The following is a 22,109-nucleotide window of genomic DNA, read 5'->3' on the forward strand; positions in this document are numbered from 1 at the left end:
AGCAGAAAAGAATTAATTCCCTGATTAATTAGCCCAGAGAAGAAGAGGGATCTGTCCAAGTCAACCTATGTCAAGTAGCAGAGCCAGGATTTATTTATGCCCAAGTCATCTAACCCCAAATCCAGTATTTTTTCCACTAGATGATGATTTAAGGGACTCCTGAATTTTCTCTTTATACCCCATAAATGAAGAGGTAGCATGGCAGCATAGAGCAGAGACCCAGCCTTAGAGGCAGGAAGCCCCAGGCACAAATGGTGCCTCTGACAAATACTAGTAGGGTGAGCCAGAGCAAGAGACTTAACCTCTCAGTACAACCTTCATGGCAGAGCAATTGCTAAGCTACATTGTTAGAGAGAATTTATTCACTGGGATTTCTCTATAACATTGAAACCACAGGTCTACTTTCCTCTTCCCTGTCCCCCAAGAAAACCCTTTATAAATAATTCTTCAATGACAGCTTCTCTACATCGGTAAATGCTATCCATTCACAATTTCCTCACCAGCCCACAAAACCAGCCCCAAAGTACCCATCTTACCTTTGTAAGCCATCTCCAGCAAGGCCAAAGGATTATACCTGCATTAAGTATTCCCATCCTCAGATCACTCTATCCCCAGACCCCTCCAATATTAGAGTCAAAGTATCTTCTTTCACCTTTGCCTTTCCTCCAGATTCCTGGAAGAACCTCCTTCCTAAATGGACTCCCTGCTTCTTGCCTCTGAACCACTGAATTAACATTTTCAATGCACAAATCAGATCATGCCATTACTCATCTCAAAAACCCTCAGTGGTTCCCTATTACGTATATAACCTTCTTTGCTTGACATTCAAGGCTTTCTACAGTCTGGCACCCACGTCTCTAACATTCTCTTCCATAAACAAACCCTCCAGGGTCAGTAAATCCTCTACTCAAGGTTCCTTATTTACTCATATATCAGAGAGCTCTCTGTTATTGCCTAGAACTAGAAAGGCCCTTAAAGGCCATTTGGGCCACCTTTCTCATGTTACAGAATAGGAAACTGAAAACCACAGAGAATAACTTGCTTTAGATCTCATCAGAGGAGGCATTTGAATCCAGATCCTCTGATTCCAGAGGCAGCACTCTCCACTATACTATAGTGTTTCAAACCACAGTGATAGCTGGGCATATTCCACCCATCCTTCAAGACCTAGGTCATGTACTTCCAGGGAGGTTTCCCCATCTACTCCAGCCCACACTGATTTCTCCCTTCTCTGAAATTCTACAGTGCTTATCATTTGTAACACACACACACACACACACACACACACACACACACACACACACACACACAAACACCATCTAGCAATTAGATTCTGTCCTGTTTTCTCCTTAATTGTTTTCTTCTTAATTGTTTCCTGTGTGTGAATCTCATCTCCCTAACCAGAGTGGGAACTCCCAGAGGGCAGAAGAAGGAGAGAGAAAAAAGGAAAAAGAGAGAAGAGGAAAAGGAAGACAGAGAAGAGACAGAAGGAGACAGAGAGAGAGAGAGAGAGAGAGAGACAGAGAGAGAGAGAGAGAGAGAGAGAGAGAGAGAGAGAGAGAGACAGAGAGAGAGACAGAGAGAGAGAGAGAGAGAGAGAGAGAGAGAGAGAGAGAGAGAATCAAAGAAGACAGAGAGACAAAGAGAAAGACAGAAATAGGAAGAAAAGTGGGGGAAAGGGAAAAGAAATAGGGAAGAGTGAAGAAAAAAGGAAAAGGAAGAGAATATAGGAGGAAGAAGAAAGGACTGGAACCAGACCATGTTTTGGCTGATCTCCCTCATAGTACTAACATACGGCTGGGCACAGGTTGGGGAGGAGGGATGGTGACTTGCTGATTGCCAGATTAATTTATTCCTCACCATCCTTATTCCTCATCCCAGCTAGGAAAATAGCAATGGCCTCCATCTCTGAAGTCAAAGTCAGAGTCAGCCCCACATCCCCTCCCCACCCCACCCCCAGTTTCTGCTCCCACCTGCTGAGGCTTTAGCAACCACTGTACAGGGAGCAATAATTGGTGAGATAGAGGAGGAAACCACTCAGCAGGGCCAGAGTCAGATTGAGCTCTGGGGAAAAAAGCCCAGCAAACCAGCCAACAACAGAGAGCTCTCTGATCAGAGCCAAAGAGAAGAGGCAGCCCAAGCTAAACCACAGAAGAGGGGGAGAGTAGAGAGGAAGGGGGGAGGAAGAGAATAAAGGAAGAGAGGAGAGGAAGGAATTGGAGAGAAGGGAGTGGAGAGGGACACAGGAAAGGGAGAGAAAAGAGGGAAAAGAGAATGGAAGAGAAGAGAAAATAGGAAAGGAGAAAGGACTGAGAAGAAGGAAGAGGGAAAAAGAAGAAAGGGGAAAACATGAGAAGCAGGGAAAGAGGAGAAAAGGGAGGAGGGGACATGAAGTGAAAGAAGAGGGGGAAAGTTGAGGGAAATTAGAGAAGGTAAAGAAAGGAAGGGAAAAGGAAAAAGGAGAGGAAGAAGAAAACAGAAGACAACAAGTAATATTAGAGGGACATTTCAGAAATAGGAAGAAAAGGTTAGAGGAGGACAAGGGGGGATGAGGTAATTCAAAAGGAATGGGGGAAATACAAAAAGAGGCGCACACACACACACAAGTATTTTAGGAAAGAAGGGAGAGGTATAGATAGCAGAGAAAGGAAAAAAAGGAGAGAAATAAGAAAAGATAAGGAAAACATCCCGATGAGATGCAAGAAAAAGAAAGGGAGGAGGAGCTGGAGAGAGGAAAAGTGGAACTGGGAAAGAAGAGGAGGCCTCCTGAGCTCCAGTTGATTCCCTCAATCCTGTCCCACTCCTCTCATCATAGAAGAGTCAATATTTCAGAGACAGGACCTCCAGAAGTCCTCCCACCATCCCTTTAATTTTGGGCAGACCTGCCTTCTGTCCCACATCCTCACTCCCCATCCCTCAAACCCTCCACCTAGCACCACAACAGGAAAGGAGTTGATGGCACTAAAGATATGCCCACCTCAGGAGATGGAAGACCTCCCCGTGCCTGTCACTGGCAAGCCAGCAGAACCTAAAGCTTGATGAGTCCCTAGAACCCTATCCACGAGAAGAAGATGGGCAAGGGAGGCAGGTGAGAAGAGGTTCTATTCAGAGGGAGACCGGAAATCAATTGTGGCAGTAGGAATATCTGAGAACCCTCAGACCCCTCCCAAGGGAATGGGGTGGAAAGGGGATAGAAATTCACCTTAACCCGTTAGCTTCAGTAGTTACCCCTAAATTAGCACTTTTTAAATGAAATATAAAAAGGACTATGTGGATCTGCAGTTACTGTTTCCATCTTGTGAAAGCCAGGGGACAGCCCAAAACTAAATTCTGGCCTCCAAATTGCCAGCAGTTTCTCATGGAAAAGGCACAGAGTTACAGGAAAGGCAGCAGCTAATACCACATATCCCTGCATCCTCTTCTCCTCCCCATCCTCCCTTTTCCCTTTGTCTCCTCAACTGCCACATCTTTCTCTCCCTCACCTATTGCTTTGTCCCAAGGTCACTAGGGTCAGGTCAGGTCCAGTCCCTGCCCCATCCCACCCCACACACGCTTCCCAAGGCTTCCCTCGCTGCAAGGGCCAAGCCGGGGCAGGCAGAAATGCTGCATGCATACATGCATATGCATAATCCCAAACAGAGCAAGACACCATGAAACCTAAAGCAAAAAATCAGATGGAGGTTCCCACATGGAATCATTCGAGCCCTTCAGAGACACGCCTCACATGTGCACACACATGCACACATAGGTAGACGCTCATATCCAGGTGCACAGTCATAGTCACCCACCCCTATGCAGAGCCCATCCCCACAATATATGTTCAAAGATCCACAGCAAAACCAAGACTGAGCCTCTTCCTTCCCCTCCCTTGCACTCCCACCTTTCCTACTAGCCCAGCATGAGGCCCAGGTGAGGGTAGTCAAGTCCCTGAGGCTGTCCCAAGAAGGCTCTGCCTGTCATTGATCTGTGATGGATGGAATTAATCTGGAGCTGAGGAGAGGAGAAATAATTAAATCCTGCCAGGTCCAAGCTAATGAGAGGGGGTGGGGGAGAAAGGGAGCCCTAAAGCTCAGACCAATATCCCAGAGAAATGGGGAGAGCCCAGAACCTCAGCCCCCCTGGGAGGGAGGGTCGAGAAAAAGGGGGAAGCGCAGAGAGGGTGCAAAGGTTTTGCCCCAGGGAGAAGGGACTGAGCAACATGGGTCTTTCATCTCCCCCAAAACCTTCAAATATCCACTTCAATGGGCAGGGAAGGGGTGGGGCCCCAGTTCCTCTGGGTTCTACATCCCAGGGATGAAGGGCTGAGGAGGCAGGGTCGGGGGAGTCAGTGGGGACCAGGCCGCTGCCAGATTGGCTGGAAAGTGGGTCACTTTCCTTTTGGAAAAAGAAAGAAAAGGAAGAAGTAGGTCGCTCTTGGGCCCCTCAGCCCGGGAAACACCCAAAAGCTTAGCTTTCTCTCTCCCTCGTACAAGGTGGGGCAGAATGAAGTGGGCTGCTACCAAAGCCCCCTCCCTCAGCTTCCAGTGCCCTCCAGGGGATCTGTAAGCCCCAAGGCAGGAGGCAGAGGGGGAAGATTGAGCATATTTCCTGAGCACAGATTAACGGAGAAAGGTTCCTCCTCCCCCCACAGGTATCCCCAGGAGGCCAGCCTCAACCAGTGTCACAACTCAGGCATCTGATGGTCCCTGGGTGAGAAAAGGACCCACAAGAATGGCTTTCCTTTCTAATCTCAGTCCAGAAAAACTAGAGCAAAAAAATGCAAATACCCTCCTCCCCTCACCCTAAGAAGGCCTGATTTGCTGCTCTTTGGTCCCCTCATCCATACCCCTTATTGCCCAGCCCCCTCACCCACTCTTCTGCCACCCAGGCCCCTCGCCCACACTACCCACCCACCCTCAGAGCTGACTCCTCTCTCTTCCCCATCTCGGTTGGCAGAGGCGTTGTTGCTATGTTACCGTGGATAGGACGGACAGACAGCAGCTCCAGCTGCCTCTTCCCTGAGCTCCTCATGCTCTGAGTCCAGGGGGTATGAAAAGCAAAAAAAAAGGAGACCCCCACCCCAACAGCCACTGAATGAGGGAAAGGAGGATGACCTCTCTTGGTCACTACACACAGAAAACCATTACAGGCTCCCGAGGGGTACTTTTCCTGGGAAGACAGAAAGGAGACAGCCTTCTGGGCCAGAATCCCTGGGATTCAGCTGCCCGAGGAAAGTCCAGTAGGTTCGGAGATACCCAGTATACCCCAGAAAAGAAGGAGTGGTGTCTAATGCATCTACTATGATGGTCCCCTCCCACCTTGTGGCAAGAACAAGATGTCTAGTCTCTCTGAGGATTGAGCAGGAAGGGTCTAAGAATACAGACTAGGTTCTGGCTGCCATCATCCTGTCCTTTTATCTTTCACCCTTAGTAAAAAGCCAGCTTTTCCACTAAGGGGAAGGGGGTGAGAAGTAGGAGGTGGGGGAGGTGGAGAAACAGAGACAGAAAAACTGACAGAGATGGGGAGGGTTGATTATTTGAGCCAGGTAGGAAGAAGCATGTTTTGGGGGTTTTTTTATGTGGACCCAGATGGATATGAATCTACATGCAGGCTTATTTGAATGTACATTGTTGTAACACTCAACTGTTTGTTGTGTTACAATGTGCAACATGTCTATGATGTGTACATGTGTTACCATATGCATGAGTGTTGTTGCTATGCATACATATATATTACACTGTATGCAAACTGGCATATCTGGGATGGCATTGCATGGGTATTCCCATGTGGCATCGATGGGCATATTCATGTGAGATTATGGTGTCCATGTACCAAAGTTGCATATGTGAAGGAAGATTGGCGTGTCTAACACCTCCTCCCACTCCGAAAGGCTTTAGAATCCTTGGAGTCCGTAATATTTTAAAGTTCCCTCTGCAGTCACCTCCACCCAAACCACACTCCTACAACCCCTCTGTCCCCTCAGCTTTTTCTTTGCAGTCTGCCCACAGGAGAAACTTAGGTCTCCAATGTCATTGAAAGGTTAATGGAAATTGAAAGGACCCAGGAATTCTGTTTCCTATAACTGATAAAGACAATAGGTTTTTAAAACAAATGCATATATCACAAATTCACATAGAGAATAGTGGGCTCATATATTGCAAGCAAATATGTACATGCACGTGCACGTGGATATGCCTGCTGGAATCACGAGCCCTTTTAGAAGTCATTTAATTCAGTTTCTGTTTGGAGTTCTACTTGGATACCTAGAGGTCTCTTCTGTCCTCAGAAAAGAAGCTGAGACTGCCTCTGCTCTTCCTACTCCTGTTTCTCCTACATCTCCCTTCAAGAAGTGATTTTTAATCTTAACTAATCCTTGCTGAGTACACACCCAACCATGGTCTCTTTTAGTGTCATCCAACTCTTGGGAAAGGGGAATGGCCAAAACTAAAGCTTGATCAAGGAGCAGACTCTGCTCTGATGGTAACTATCCCTACCTCTTACATCTTTTTAATTAGCTGATAAAGAGGAAACTGAAATACAGGAGCAAAGTCTAAGGTAATGCTCTCTTGTTATTTTCTCTGCTACTCGGTTAACATAATGAGCATGAAGGACAGTGATTTGGCTTTTTTCCCCATCTTCTCACCATTCTGAGATTTCCCCCAAAAACTATCTTTGGGGCAGGCTTAATTTAAGGATTTTCCCACTCTCTACAAAACTGTGCAAGGAGACCAAGTCAGATGCTCAGGGATTCTAGGCACAAAGGTCAGAAACAAGGGAGTAGTATCATTAGGGCCTGGGTCTCACACAGACAGGAATAGAGACAGGGAATCAGACAGGCATTATACAGTCCTAGGGGACTCAGTCAGGGGTCAAGCTCAGGCCAGCAGAGCAGAAGGAGCAGTCGATGAGGACCAATTCAGCTCAAAAGTGAGGACAGTGAGCGCAGCTGTAGTTAGGGGAGGGGAAGTAAGGAAGAAAAAATCTAAAAAATCAGCAAAGAAAGGTCTGGGAACTACCAGGAAGAGAAGAGAGGGAAGAGGAACAGGAAGCAGGACCCTTGTGGCTAGACCTGTAAAGGTCCTTTCCAGACAAGGGTGGCTCCAACCTGAAAGCTTATCAAAAGCCATTATATAACCAAAAGATGGAGGAGCAAAGCTTAGCTGTGCACACATATCCCACTCCATACCAACACACACACACACACACACACACACACACACACACACACACAGAGCTACAAAATATGCACATGCATATACCATCTCCCTGATATTCACAGGACTGCAAACACTCAATCCTTTGCAAGAGCACATTATAAGGAATACTTATACATATATAAGGATACAGTCCCTTGCCAAAGCACATTTTAGTGCCAAAACAGGGTGGGCAACAAAAAGACCCATTGGCTGGAAAACCCAGGACCATAACCCTCAAAATTCAGATATTCTGTCCAGAGACTAATGGATCATGGATAGTAGTACAGGGCTGGGAGAAACTGGAAACCACATACCCATCAGAGGAGTTAGAAATACAAGGATTAAGTTCATCATGTGTCCTCTTTGACAGGCATGAGCACCTGTCCATCTAGTAGCCCCTATCTTTTTCCTGAGACTATCCCCACCTCACTCAATAAATCATAGCTCAGAGCTCAATGAAGCCCAGAATCAATAATCCAGAAACTAGGACCCAGAGTCCAGTCCAGCCCAAAGTTCCTGAGCCTCTCTAGCCCCACTGAGAGAGAAAGGATTCATTTGAATATTTGATTGTTCTCTTGGGGAAGGGGGCTGAGCTTGCAATCACTGCTCCTACCAAATGTTCCCCACAGACTATTTTACATGTCCTGAACTCATATTACCCAAGGACAAAAATAAGACACCAGGAAAGCTTCAGGCACAATGGAAAATAGGGGTCCTCCCAGGGAGCTGTTTCTTAGGCCAGTAGGAAAGGCTGGAGAGGAAAATGCAGAGGAGCCCCCAGCAAGTACTCCCTAAGGGCCTCTATTTATTTCTGATCTCCCATCTTCTTCATGTCTCTAGCCCTCCCTTTTTTTTCATCCATAACTCTCAACCTTTCTGATCGATTCTACTCCTTGGCCCCTCCCTGTTCTCCCCAACTCCCTCCTCCATGACTCTGAACAATGTCCCACCCTCAAACTCTCTGACTGAAAATTCTACCTCACTCCCACCTCCATAAGCCCATCTCCCTCTAGGAAGTCACCCCTCCAAGTGCGCACACTTGGTTGAACTCTCTGGATGCCTGGGTCTCAACCAACCCAAATCTAATTTCTAAGTTACTACCTCAGAGCCCCAAGGATGACCTGATTCTCCCCTACCACCAGCAGTCACTGGATGGGAACATCTTGGGTTCAGTAGTATCTGCCACTGCTCTTCCCAACATCCCCAGTGCATAAAGCAAGACCGTGAAGCTGGAGGAGTGGTTCCCACCTCATCCATGATCCCAGGGATTTTCCCTGAGATATAGGTGAAAATTAAGGGATCAAGAACTAAGCCATGTCCCTAGAGTCCTTCGGGGCATGGTGAAACCTGGAGTCAGAAAAGGGACCTCCCTCCTCCTCTTTCCCCACTCCCACTCCCCGTCCCCTCTTACCTCTTCCCCTCCCTCCTCCCCCCCACCCAATGTCAGGGAAAGGTTCCCGCCTCCCCATCACAGCAAGTGGGTCAGACAGCAGCAAGACCTGCCGGACCCTGCTCCAGCTTTCAATGGGTACAGAGGACAGCGTCCCTTTCAGCACCGTGGACAGCTTCCAGACCGAACCAAGGAATTCCTCTCAGAGCTGCTCCGCCTGGGGAACTAAGGGAACGAGGGCACAGTTCCCTTCACCTTTCAGCGCAGGAATCCTTCTTTGTCAGGGACCTTCCCACAAACGCTGGCCCCTTCCTGCCCTGTCCTCTCCCAGTTATCCACATTCCTCAAGAGCCCAGCCCAGCCCAGCTTGGAAATTAACCCACAGGAGGCCAAAAGCTATAAACGGAGGGGCTGGAAAACCGGATGCCTGGGTGCCCCTGCACGCACTCCCCACTGCCTTCAGGAATAACTCACCCCCGCTCTTCACTCCTCAGTCCCAAAGGAAGGACAGAAATACTCACCCGGTGACAGGTGTGGGCCTGGGCTATCCTGCTTCTGCTGCCCACACCCAGTTGGGTGGCCCCCTTCGGGAGGGAGCCTTCTCCAGTCTGGGGTGGGGCGGGCGGGGCGGGGCAGGATGGGGCGGGGCGGGGTAGGGGGGCGAGCCATGTGGCAGAGCCGAGAGAGCTCAAGGAGCCTACTGAGCCGAGAGGAGCATCGGAAGGCGGGCAGGCGGGAGGGAGAGAGAGAGAGGGAGGAGAGAAACTGGGAACCTGACTGGGAGGTGGGGGTGATAAGCGGGGGTGAGGGAATCCTCTCTCGTTTCACTCTATCCCCTACAGACCAGTTCCTTCATGTTTGAGTATTACAGAGAGTTAGAAGAGGGTGGGAAGATTCAAGCAAGACCCCCCCTCCTCCAGAGGATCCCCCTTGGGATCCCTAAAATCCTAGAGAGCAGAATAGTAGCCCAGAATCAGCTCCCACTGCCACCATCAACATTTTTGCCCTCTTTTTATCCAGGCAAGGCTGACAGGGATTCCAAAAAGAAAGACACTCATGTAAGACATCCTCTGAGACAAACACATACATAGTCTCGCACATAGTTGCTGCACACAAGGCGTAGTCTCTGACATTCATGTGCACCTAGTTTATGGACACTGACAGATAGACATTCCCATAAGTATGCACACTCAGGCACAGGCCCACTTTCTGGCAGACACACATTAATGGAAGCCTTCACATACATACTGGGACACACACACACATATGAACACCTCCACAAAGCCTGATTTCCTAGGTGCCCCAATTGCAGAGGGTGTGGGCATCTGCAAGCCTATTCTGAGACGTATGAAACATGTTCTGGTCTAGACCAGCATGTGGGAACCTGTGTACATATGTACCACACGTGTATATTCTGGCCCCATGTCCACACACTGAGACTTTACCAGCTTTCCAGCTGAGTCCCCAAAGGTAAGCACCAGAAAGGGGAGAAGTCAAGGACCTCAGCCAGGATAGCCCTCCACATGCTTTATTGTGCCTGCCTGGAACCTGGGCTGGGGTGAGGGCCCCCACCAGGGTATCACAACAGATAAGCAAGCGCTTATGCCCACCCAGAAACTAGCAGCCTGTTACCATAACGATGGAGCGGCTGCCTCGCCTGCTCAGAATCAGCAGCCACAGCCCAGGCTCTCCAGGAAGCAAAGCTGCCTCCCTCCGAAGATGGAAGAGGGAGGGGGAAAGGAGGGAAAAGGAAAGGCAGGGTGGGGACAGCCAAAGGCTGATCGGCTGTTCTCAGATAGAGAAATTTAGCCCCTCTTGCTGCAGCATGAAGGATTGAGGCTAGACTTCAAAGTGGATCAGAGGATTCAGAGCTGGGAGAGGCCTTAGACATCATCTAGTCCCTTTTATAGAGGAAAGCATAGAAGCTTCAAAAGGGAAAAGGTTTTGCCCAAGGTCATAGAAGAAGTCAATGGCAGATCCAAGAGTAGAACTCAACCCTTCTGATTCAAGTCTAGGGAAACTTTTCCCTATAACAGACTGACTTTTAATTCTGAACAGAACAGTGAGACTGAGAAGTGCCCAAAGTGGCTGTGTCTGTTTATAAAGGGAAGATTCCTCTTCCAGGGAACCAGGGGGCCAGGGAGCACTGGAATACTTGGCCCAGTCAGGCCTGAAGACAGGTTTGACCACTTCTGGATATAGTTCTTACTCAAGCCTTTACCTTAAACACACGCACACACACACACACATCATACCCAGGGCTTAAGATTGTTACCTAAATCCCTAGAAGGCAAGGTAATGATGGGCATGAGGCTTCTGAATGGGCAATTGCAATTTGCCCACTTCTGGAAACCAGGATGGGATTAGAGACATGTTGGATTCCTGGCCTCTAATCTGCTCCGAAGCCTCGCCCTTCCTCTCCCCATCTCTCTTTCCTTGCCAAGGCTCCTGACCTTTTCCTTCCCTCCCAGTCCCAGCTCTTCCCAGTGCTCTTCCCTGGGGTGCTTGATGTTATAAGGGCCTGGGCTGGTTTATCTCCCTTATCCTTTATCCAATCCCATTTCTATTGGATTTTGCCAGAAGCTGGGCTGCCCGTTTAGTGTCTCATTAGGCTTAGACTGAAGGGAGAGGCTGCTGCTCTGTTTGGGTCTGGGCCAGGCTGGACTTGGAGGAAGGGTGGTACAGAAAGAGAGGGATTATTAGTACCATTGTGATCATAATCACAAAGACCCTGTGCTTACTCCAAGCCCCATTCTAACAGATCCTCCCCATAGCCAAGGTGATATTCCTAAAGCACATGACATTCCTAAAGCAATATCTGCATTGCTACCCTCCTCAATAAATGCTATCAGTTCTCTATCACTTTAGAATTAAATACAAACTCACCTGTTTGATATTTAATACCTATAACAACTCGGATTCAGTCTTCCCACCCTTATTATAGCTTTCTCTTCTTCCAGAATTTTACAATTCAGTCAACCTGACTTCACTGTTCCCATATAAAACATCCCATCTACCATCTCCATGCTTCTGCACAGACTGGACTCCAATGACTGGAATGTACTCCCTCACGAAAACTCATTAAATTGTTACCTCCTGTGGGAAACTTTCCTGGTTTCCCTCCACAGCTCCACTGTATAATTGTATTCCTTTTAATATATTAATATTACATATACTCATCTGTGCATTCATTGTCTCTTCCTGCAGAATGTAAGCTCCCGAAAGCAACAACAGTTTCATTTTTTTTGGCTTTATATTCCCAGGGTTGGCATATAGTATGCAGTTGATGGATATGTTTGTCAATCAATTGATTTGATACCTGGGAAGTGCTAAAAACATTGTACAGATTGAAAGGTAAGGACTGAGGAAGGGACTCGCACCTGATCAGTACACCTTCCATCTCAGACTTGGATTTTACCATTTGCTCTACCATATGAGGAGATTGGTTTATAGAAGACAATATGGTACAATGCAAAGGAAGCTGTTTTCAGAGAACCTAGTATTTGATTCCTCCCTCTGCCACTTACTAGCTGTATGACCTTGGATAAGTCATTAAACTCCTCTATTCCTCATTTTCTTCATCTGTAAAATGAGAGACTTGGTACTTGATAACCTCTCAGGTCCTCTGGTTAGAACCTCTGGTTCTAAATCTAAGATCTCAAAGTCAGAAAGGATCCCTGGGATATGGATCTGTTCAAGAGGGTCCTCAAATCACTCCTTCCAGTGTCTCAAAACCCTTGTGATCAGGAAGTTCTTTCTAAAGAGACAGTTCCTTCCATTGGAAGAAATATGGAGTTTGGAGTCAGTGATCTGATTTCAAATTCTTGCTCCATTATTATTGTAAGTAAAGCTGTCATTTCCTCTCTAGGCTTCACTTAGCTCAAACCTAGAACCAAGAGGTTGGGTAAGGTGTCCTCAAAGCCCCTTTCCTTCTCTACATTCCGTGGTGTGCTATGATGTCTAACTTTCCACCCTCATGCTGCAGGCAGCACTCTCAGTGGAGTGGAGAACAGCTGTTCAGCTTTTGGCTATCTCTGTCTTCCCTTCTTTTCCTTTCCCTTTCTATTTGAAGACATCCTTGACTGCTAAGGTCCCTTCCTTATATTTTCTGACTGTATGTGGCACCTTTATGGGAAGTATAACAGATACTGAGCATCAACAAGCCTGTAAAGAATATATATTATATGTTTGGGGGGGAGGTAAGAGAAAGCACAAATATGCATGTGAAAATTTGGGGAAAAAAAACACATGAGAGACCTGTTTCTTAGAAGTATGAGAAATCTGTGCACATGTCCGGTATTCATGTATGTACGTGTATGATTTTATATGTGCATATGTGTTGTGTGTGAGAATGAGGCAGAAGCTTTTGTCTGTGTCTCTCCTACCTGTGCCAATGTTCCATTTAGAAACACCTGCCCCACTAGCCCCTCCCTGTTCCCATTTTTAACACTGACTCACAGCCAACACATGAGCCCTCACTCTCTCCTCTTCCTCCCTCTTTTCTCACCTCTTCCCCCCCCCTTCCACTTTCTTAGAGTTCACTATGGACCCTTTCCTAAGGTCTCCTGGCATTAACTAAGTATGGGGGAAATAAAAACACATACACAAACCAACCATATGGACTGACTTATTAGAACAGAAGATGGAGTCTAGAAGCTTTCTTCCATTTCCAGTCAATCCAGAGGCAGTGGAAGCCTGATACTTCTAAGAGTATCAGAACACAGGACTGTACCTCCTGCCTTTCCATTGCCTCCCCTAGTCCCAATTATTGTCAAGAAATCACAGACTGACTGAGCTAGAAAGGACAATCTAGTCCACTCATTTTTCAAAGAAGGAAACTGACCACCAGAGTCAGTGGTCCCATATGAGGAGTTTTACTGAGACTCTCTTGATAGGGTAGGAAAGACCTTGCAGTGTTGAGAGAATAATCCAACTGCTTTTAATTATTCAGAGGGTATAAACCTGCTTATTGGAGACAGGGGACTGTACAAAATGAGCCTCAGTAGAACCCAGTGATATCAAAGAAACTGTGACCCACTGGGCCCAAGATCCCCTCACCATTCACATAAGACTGGTGCCAACTGCTCCCACATAGCTCCTTCAGTCCTCTCAAGTTGCCCCCCAACCCCCAAACAGCAACATCATCAGTGCTCCCTTTCAGATGGCTAGGACCCTCAGGCCCACAAATTCTGGTCTTACCCTCATGGCTCAAGGCCAGTAAACGAGGGAGAATGCTTCACCCCCATCTTCCCTGAGAGAGGAAGCCCAGGCCTAGAACCTAAGACTTTGGGCTTCTGATCCATCAACAGAGAAGGGCCAAGGTGAGCTTTCAGTAACATCTTGACAAGTAAGAGAGACCCTAAAGTAACAAGAATCTCAAGGAGCTAAAATCCCACCCAAATGTGTATGAGGGAGCAGAAGAAGCTGCAGGAATGATCTGAAAAGTCTAAGACTCTCTCTCTCTCTCTCTCTCTCTCTCTCTCTCTCTCTCTCTGCTCCTCTGCCTTAGGAAATCCCCTTGGGAAACATTTCAGAGTGATTCTCGTTCACATTCACAAGCACACAGAATCACATTCACACAGACACAGCCTCACAGATACTCTCATAATCTCACACAGATCAAGAAAACTTCTCTCCAGGGGCCCCTCCCCCGTTGCCCCTTCGTCCTCTCTGCAGGGGAGGGGGATCCCCCAGACTGGCCCCTGCAACCAGGGCTCTCTCCGCCCCCTAAGTGCTATGATCCAAGTCCCCTCTTTTCCATCCCTTCCTCCCTTGTGCGGAGGCGGGAGGAGGCGGGAGCTTAGTCTCCCCTGGAAACCGGGTCTCCGCCTGGCCCCTGGCGCCGCCGCCACGGCCACTGCCACCACGCCGCCCGCTGCCCTCCCGGGTCTCCGGAACAAGTGGTGATTTCGGAACCCAGAGCTGGGACAGCCACCATCCTCCTCCCGGCCTGGGCCTGGGGTCCCTCCCTCGCCCCCAGCCCCAGCCCCAGACAAGGCTGCAGGGCTGCAACCCCCGGAGAAGGGAGAGTACGAAAATAGAGGACCCTCCCCTTACCCCCTCCCCAGGCAAGGGAGGCCGCTAGCGGGGGAAGGGAGACGGGGAGGGCTCGGGGGCTGTAGCCGCAGCTGTCCGAGCCGGACGGGGGAGGGCACTGCGGAGGGGGTGGCAGGCGCGGTTCTGGGACCCCCCTCCCCCAGCGCCGCCTTACCTGGCCCCTGCCGGGCTGAGGGTGCATGCAGTCCGTCAGTCTGTCCGGTCACACGGCGGCCCGGAGGCTGCCCGGAGGCGGAGGGCTGGAAGGGTTGGGGAGAGAAGGCAGGCCGAGCTAGAGGGCTCAATTTGGTGACTCCGAGGCCCGGAAGCTGCCCGTAGGCAGCAAGCTGGGATGGTTAAGGGGGCCACCAGGCCGGGGACTCGAGGAGAAAGGGTGGGGGGGTTCCGGGCACTGCGGAGCCCCCAGCAAAGGGGCCGCGCCGGCTGCGGAGCCGGAGCCTCAGAGACTGGGAGGGAGCCCGGCAAGCTGCGGAGGGTGGATTTCCCGGGAACCCGGACGGGAGGCGGGGGGGATCCCGCCCGCTCCGCCCCCGCGCAGGACGATCCGGGGAAGAGGGGGGAGGGCGGGGCCGGAGCTGCCAGGGTAGGGGCGGGAGCTGGAACCCCGGAGGGCTCGGGCCCCTGCTACCGCTCCGGCCGCCAGTCTGGTGGGGGCGAGGAGAGATCTCGGCTCAATCGGAGCGAGCTATCTAATGTCCAAGACTCGGGGGGGAGGGGGGAAGCTGAGACCACCCTGGGGAGCGCCCCCCAGTGCCCAGGGCTGAGCTAGGCGGAGGCGGGGGATTTCCCTGGGTAGCCTTCAGGGATGCGAATGAGACTTCGCTCCACCTCCTAGCAGCGGGGAGGGGGAAATAGGTGGGGAAGAGGGACCTCATCCTTGCATCCAGATACATAGTCACAGGCATACATACAGATACTGTCACAACCACACACAGGGTTGCTACAAGCTCCTGGTGTGTTGTACAAGCTCCTGGCGTGTAGACGTACACACCAGTCTGACAATGACACTGGGACCAGCCTCCTGGTCACAGTCCTTAGCACACAGTTTCCTTCTGTCTCTTTGTCTGTCTCTGAATTTGTCTGTCTGCCTCTCTCTCACATACACACAACCTGAACAGTTTCATAGATACCATTTTCACCATCCCGCTCCAGTCTCTCACACACATGTGCCAAACAGCTGCAGAGACGGTGACACAGGACACCAGCAACCTGAGATCTAAAAGGTCACCTAGGAAACTCCCACAGAGCGCCCATCACATGTAAGGACCCCCAGAGACTGAGACATTAGCACAAAGAGTCCCTTCCTGTCACACAGATTTATGGACACACCTTCTATTCTCCAAATCTGTCCAGACTTTCCCCTAACTCCACAGCTACTCCTCCTGAAACTCTAAATATCCGTCTTTTGGAAGCCCTGATCCTTTCCTACCTCTCCTTCATCTCAACAGTTACCATGACAAGAGCCCAGTACAGTGAGCCCTCCCACACCTCATCCCACCCCTCCCACCCTCACCCCAGCTCCTCTGCAGTAAAAGAAATTAAAGCTATATCTAATTGGAGTCCTGAATCAGCCTGCAAAGAGAGAAACCTCACCTCGTCCCTGTTCAGATCTGTGCCCTACGTTCAGGGACGGGCGTGGGGAAGGGGCAGGCTAGTCCCATGATAGCTAGGGAAGCTGCAGAGCTTAGACTCAGGAATGGCTGGAACTGGCAGGAGGTAGGAGGCAAGCAGGCTGCAGGAGAGCCAACTGCATAGCCCCTTGGAACAGCTCCTTCCTGGCCCAGAGTGATCCTGGGAGGGAGGAGGAGGGAAAGGGTAAGTGGGAGAACCCACATGAGCCCAACAGGCTGAGGGCAGTGGGGGAGAGGAGATACACAAGTCTTTGCTACTTGGCAGCCTTCTCATCCTGTTGAGAATGGAGCTGGCAGTGGGAGATCTAAAGCAACCTTCCCACTACTAAAGCCCCTTCCCCTCCCCTAATTCTGGGCACAGAAAATCTGGAACTCCCCCATCCTGAGACCTAGCCCTTCCCACACCCATACACTCACCCATACACACAGATACACATACAAACATAAACATACACCATTTTTTGGTATCTCTCTGGTCAGGGAACAGTTACTCATTCTCCTTGTATGAAGGGAGAAACTAAGACCTAGAGAGATGAAACAGTAGATCCAGGCAGCTCCCTGACACTTCCCCTTTCTCCCTTCCTATACCCCATCCACTCTAGGTTGGTCCCAGAGCAGTATGATGGGAAAAGCACCGGATTTCAGACTTACTGGAACAGAATTCTTATCCCAATTCTGTTATTTACTATTTGCCACTCAAACTTTCTGGGCCTCAATTTTCTCATCTGTAAAATGAGGGACTTGGGGAAAAAAAGATCTCAAAACTTCAAATTCTGTGTTCTCTATGGAGCAATCCCTTGGTACAGAAGCAGCCTGGCCAGGTGAGAATCTCAGGTTTCTCAATAGGACCTACTGTGTGGGTGATCTTAGGGTGCTTCTCCTCTTTGGGTCATATGTATCTTCATGATTCAAAAGAAGAGAAATGACTCCCAGACAGAGAATACATGGACCTTGGAAGTAGAACTGGAGGAAATGGAAGGAAAGTCAGACTTCTGGTGGGAAAGAGGCTGGGAGGAGTCCAGAACTCCAGGATGCTCAGGACACAGAGCCTCATTAGTGACCAGAACCATAGGTGAGGAAGCCCCAGCTTTCCAAAGAAGTAAAACCAGATGTAGGAACTGCCTAATGAGCATGAATCAGTCAGACAGTCCCCCTCCTCCAGCTCAGAGTGACAAGAAGGGAGCAGAGAAGGTCCTGGGCTGGAGCTCAGTCCTAGAAGGGCTTCCAGTGATGTGAGACGTGTCTGAATGACCAGACAAAATACCAACAGCGAAAAAAAGAGGTGGTTCAAAGATCAGGATGAAATCATCTTTTTTTTCCCGAACTCAGGAAGCAGGATAGATAAGGGAAGAAGTAGGATTAGAATACAGGTCCTTTAACTCTTAGAATCTAAGTTCCATGGTCTTTTTTCACCATAACCTAGATTAAAAGGGGCAGGCAGCTAAATGGTGAAGTAGATAGAACACAGACCCTGGATCAGGAGGACCTGAATTCAAATCCAGCCTTACTTAACACTAACAATATGCCCTTGATCAAGTCTCTTAACTCCAATTGTCTAAAAATTATTTAAACTAAAAGCTACGAGGGAGAGGAGGGAATAAAAGTTAAGATCAGGACAGGACCTCACTGAAAAGGGCAAGAGATGATTTACAAACAGTTCAATCTAGGCTATAACAGGTCAAAGGAAAAACCATTGGCAGGGACTAAACCAAACTGAATAACCAACTTGGCTACATTAAAAAGAGCACTAGAGTTGTAGTCAGGTGGCCTAGGTCTGAATTTTAGTCCTGCTATTTATAAGCACTTCCTTTCTACATCTCTTGATCTTAATTCTACCATCTATAAAATGAAGCAATGGATGCAGTGGATAGAGTGAAGGAGCTAGTCAAGGAGACCCTAGTTCAACTAATGCATTGTGGTAGAGTTGTGAGCCAATCCAACCACTCTGGAACTGTGCCCAAAGGGCTATGATCTACTACTAGAGCTATATTCCAAGGAGATTATAAAAAAGGAAAAAGGACCCACGAGTACAAAAATATTTATAGCAGCTCTTTTGTGGTGGCAAAAAATTGAAAATTGAAGGTATGTCCATTAATAGAGGAATGACTGAACAAGTTGTGGTATATGAATATAATCGCATTTTATTGTTCTATATGCAAGGGTAAGCAAGTTGATTTGAGAAAAGCCTGGAAAGACTTAGGTGAACCGACGCTGAGAGAAGTGAGCAGAACCTTTGAACATAGTAGCAACAACAATACATTGTGTGATGATCAGCTATGATAGACACAGCTCTCCTCAGCAATGCAATGATTCAAGATAATTCAAAAAGACTCATAATAGAAAATGCCATCCACATCTAGAAAAAGAACTACAGAGTCTGAATGCAGATCAAAACATACTATTTTTACCTTTTTTGGCTTTTGTTTTTTCTCTTGATTTTTCCTTTTTGTTCTGTTTCTTCTCTCATAACATGACTCATGTGGAAATATGCTTAACATGATTGTACATGTATAGCCTTTATCAGATTGCTTGCTGTCTTGGGAAAGGGGGAGAGAAGGAAAGGAGGGGAGACAAAATTGAAACTCAAAATCTTATAAAGATAAATGCTAAAAATTATCTTTACATGTAGTTGGGAGGGGAATGAATACTATTAAAGAAAAAAAAGTCAATCCTGACAGCCTCTTAATAAATGTATGAGCCTGGGCAAGTTACCAAAACCTCAGTTTCCTCATTTTGTAAAATAGATATAATAGCAGCACTTATCTCATAGGATTATTGAAAGGACCAAATGAGATTGATACATGTAAATCACTTTGCAAACCTTAAAACTGCCATATAACTGCTAAGTAATATTATTAAAATGGAGATAATAATATGTTACTTACTTCATAGGGTTGTTATGAGAAAGATGTTTTGTAAACCTTAAAATGCTATAGAGATGGGAGCAATTATTAACGAAATGTGAATTATTAAGACTGCCAGGGGGTGAACAGTAGGGAGACGTTCCCACACTCCCAGAGCAGCCAGCCATCTGAGCTCTGCCCTGGTCTCCACTCACCTTGATGAAGTTACCTGGCAGCACAACTTGAAGTGGAGGCACATTGTAGGATGAAATCAGGATAGAAGGTCACTTGGACAACTGGTGCTGGCCCCTTTTTTCCCAAGTCCCTCATTTTATAGATGAGAAAACTGAGGCCCAGAAAGTTCGAGTGGCAAGTATTAAATAACAAAATTGGGATAAGAATTCTGTCTCAGTAGGTCTGAAATCCAATGCTTTTCCCATCATACTGCTCTGGGACCAACCTAGAGTGGACGGGGTATAGGAAGGGAGAAAGGGGAGGTGTCAGGGGGCTTCTGTTTCATCTCATCTTCCCTTCATACAAGCCCCATCACCATTCCCCGACTATTTTACATGCTGGGCGTTGTAACTTGATATCACTTATATAAACATGCTGAAAGGTCTAAGTGGGAGCTGGAGGTCCAGTCAGGTGATGGAGGCCCAGAGGGTAGAGTGCTGGACCCAGGCCCAAACAATCCGAGTTCAAGTCTAGTTTTAGACGCTTCCCAGGAAGATCCCAGGAAAGTCACCACTTCTCTTTCCTTCAATTTCCTCACCTATAAAATGGAGATAATAATAGCACTTAACTCTCAGAGATGTTAGAAAGATCAAATGAGATATTTATAAAAAGAAAAAAAAAGACATTTAACACAGTAAATAGTACATAGGCCCCTTATAAGTGCTTATTTCCTCCCCAGCTACTCCCAAAATCTTACAATACTCCAAAGTCTCATCTACCCCGACCAGTGAAATAAAGACATCAACACTTTGGGCTTAAATGTTTACTTCTCAGAACCCCAAATCACAGGCGCTGTCCTCCTGAACTCGTCTTGCACTGGTATCCCAGCCAGGGATGAGGAGGAAATGCTGTCAGAGCCTCAGCCCCGGGAGAGAAGAGCTGCCCAGGTGGGCCTGGGCATCCCTAGGAGGAGGAACAAGAGGCTGCCGGGACGTTGGTGCCTCTGGACCCCGGGCAGCAGCTCAGCCCCCGGCAGTCCTGGCGGAAACGGCGCAAGGAAAAGCAGTAGACGAGGGGGTCCAGGCAACTGTTGAGACTGAGCAGGGCCAGACTGAGGGTGTGCAGGACGTCCAGGGTGGAAGGCAGGGGGCACTCCCCGTCTCCGCGGCCCCCGTCATTCCCCTCCTGCCCGGCCACCCACGGGGCCAGGATGAGGTGGTAGGGCGCCAGGCAGGCGGCAAACACCAGCAGCAGCCCCAGGACCATGGTCCGCGCCATGCGTCTGTGGGAGCCGGGGGCCGAAGGGCCCAGGGACGCCCCCCCGGAGGGAGAAGGCCCCACCAGCACCCGGGCCAGGGAGATGTAGGCGCCAAGGACCAGGAGGAAGGCGGCGAGGAAGAAGCCCACGGTGACGTAGGCCATGTCCTGCCTGGCCCAGCCATGCTCGAAGCAGCGGGTAGTGCCTCCCGGGCCGGGGCTCAGGGCCCGTGCGGAGACCAGGGAGGGCGCGGCGCAGGCCACACAGAGCACCCAGGTGGCGGCGCAGGCGGCCTGGGCCACGCGGAGCTGGTTGAGGGGCAGGCGGGTGCCGAACCCGGGCTTGGGCCCCTGCACGGTGCAGTAGCGGCTGACGCTGATGAGGACCATGAAGGAGATGGCGGCGTAAGTGGCGGCGTAGTACGTGGCTCCGGTGCCGTGGCAGAGGGAGGCGGGGAAGGGCCAGTGGGCCCGGCCCAGGTAGTAGGTGAGCCAGAAGGGCAGCGTGAGCGTGAAGAGGATGTCGGCCACGGCCAGGTTGAGCAGGTAGAGGCGCAGAGCTCGCCCCAGCCGCCCCCCACCTCTCCCGAAGATGGCCAGGGCAGCCAGGTTGGCAGGCAGGCCGAGACACAGGGCCACCGCGTAGGCGGCCGGCACCACGATGAAGCGGGCAGGATCATCCCATGGGCCACAGCCTCCAGCGCCTGCACCTGCTGCTGTATGGTTCATTGGGTCCCAGGGAGAGGTGGGAGGGCTGTGGGAAGAAGGAAGGGTGAGCTCCATGAAGGCTAGGTGCAGGGAAAGCAAACAGAGGCAAAGGGAGGGGTCCCCTCCTCCCACCTCCTCCCAAGGAACCAGCCTTTTTAAGCCACTTAACCACCTTTTTTGTGCTCCCCAAAGCTCCCAGTCTTTTCTCTGACTCCTCCCCTCCCCACCCCAGACAGCTCTTCCTGAAAAGTACCTCTGAATCTGAGGTCAAAAGGAGATAGAGATATATAGATATATAAATAAATATTGAGAGAGAGACAGAGAGGGAGAGAGAGAGAGAGAGAGAGAGAGAGAGAGAGAGAGAGAGAGAGAGAGAGAGACAGAGAGAGAGACAGAGAGAGAGACAGAGAGAGAGAGAGAGAGAGAGAAAGACCGAGACAGAGGGGGGGGGGAGAGAGAGAGAGAGAGAGAGAGAGAGAGGAGAGAGAGAGAGAGACAGAGAGAGAGACAGAGAGAGAAGAGAGAGAGAGAGAGAGATAGAGAGAAAGAGAGAGAGAGGAGAGAGAGAGAGAAAGAGAGAGAAAGACTGAGACAGAGGGGGGGGGAGAGAGAGAGAGAGAGAGAGAGAGAGAGAGAGAGAGAGAGAGAAAGAAGAGAGAGAGAGAGAGAGAGAGAGAGAGAGAGAGAGAGAGAAAGAAGAGAGAGAGAGAGAGAGAGAGAAGAGAGAGAGAGAGAGAGAGAGAGAGAGAGAGAGAGAGAGAAAGAGAGACAGAGAGAGAAGAGAGAGAGAGACAGAGAGAGAGAGAGAGAGAGAGAGAGAGAGAGAGAGACCGAGACAGAGAGGGGGAGAGAGAGAGAGAGAGAGAGAGAGAGA

General features: G+C 49.3%; 2 protein-coding genes across 4 annotated transcripts in view; both read right to left on the minus strand.

Moving 5' to 3' along the window:
* Window positions 1–15,442, minus strand: part of DLGAP3 (DLG associated protein 3) — a 76,283-nt gene extending 60,841 nt beyond the window's left edge. The window contains exon 1 of one of the 3 annotated variants that reach the window (XM_051987644.1): window positions 14,777–15,442. The gene's annotated coding sequence lies outside the window, so the exon portion shown is untranslated. Of the gene's footprint in view, window positions 1–9,086; window positions 9,270–14,776 lie in introns of those variants that run through there. The other 2 variants (XM_051987642.1, XM_051987643.1) reach the window with 2 other exon arrangements.
* A 4,387-nt stretch (window positions 15,443–19,829) lies between these two features.
* Window positions 19,830–21,366, minus strand: LOC127558137 (platelet-activating factor receptor-like). The gene has a single exon (XM_051991368.1). The coding sequence runs from the start codon at window positions 21,308–21,310 to the stop codon at window positions 20,234–20,236; it is 1,077 nt and encodes a 358-aa protein (XP_051847328.1). The 5' UTR covers window positions 21,311–21,366; the 3' UTR covers window positions 19,830–20,233.
* Window positions 21,367–22,109: the final 743 nt, after the last annotated feature.

The sequence above is a fragment of the Antechinus flavipes genome, chromosome 3 (assembly GCF_016432865.1).
Source record: "Antechinus flavipes isolate AdamAnt ecotype Samford, QLD, Australia chromosome 3, AdamAnt_v2, whole genome shotgun sequence".
Taxonomy (NCBI): domain Eukaryota; kingdom Metazoa; phylum Chordata; class Mammalia; order Dasyuromorphia; family Dasyuridae; genus Antechinus; species Antechinus flavipes.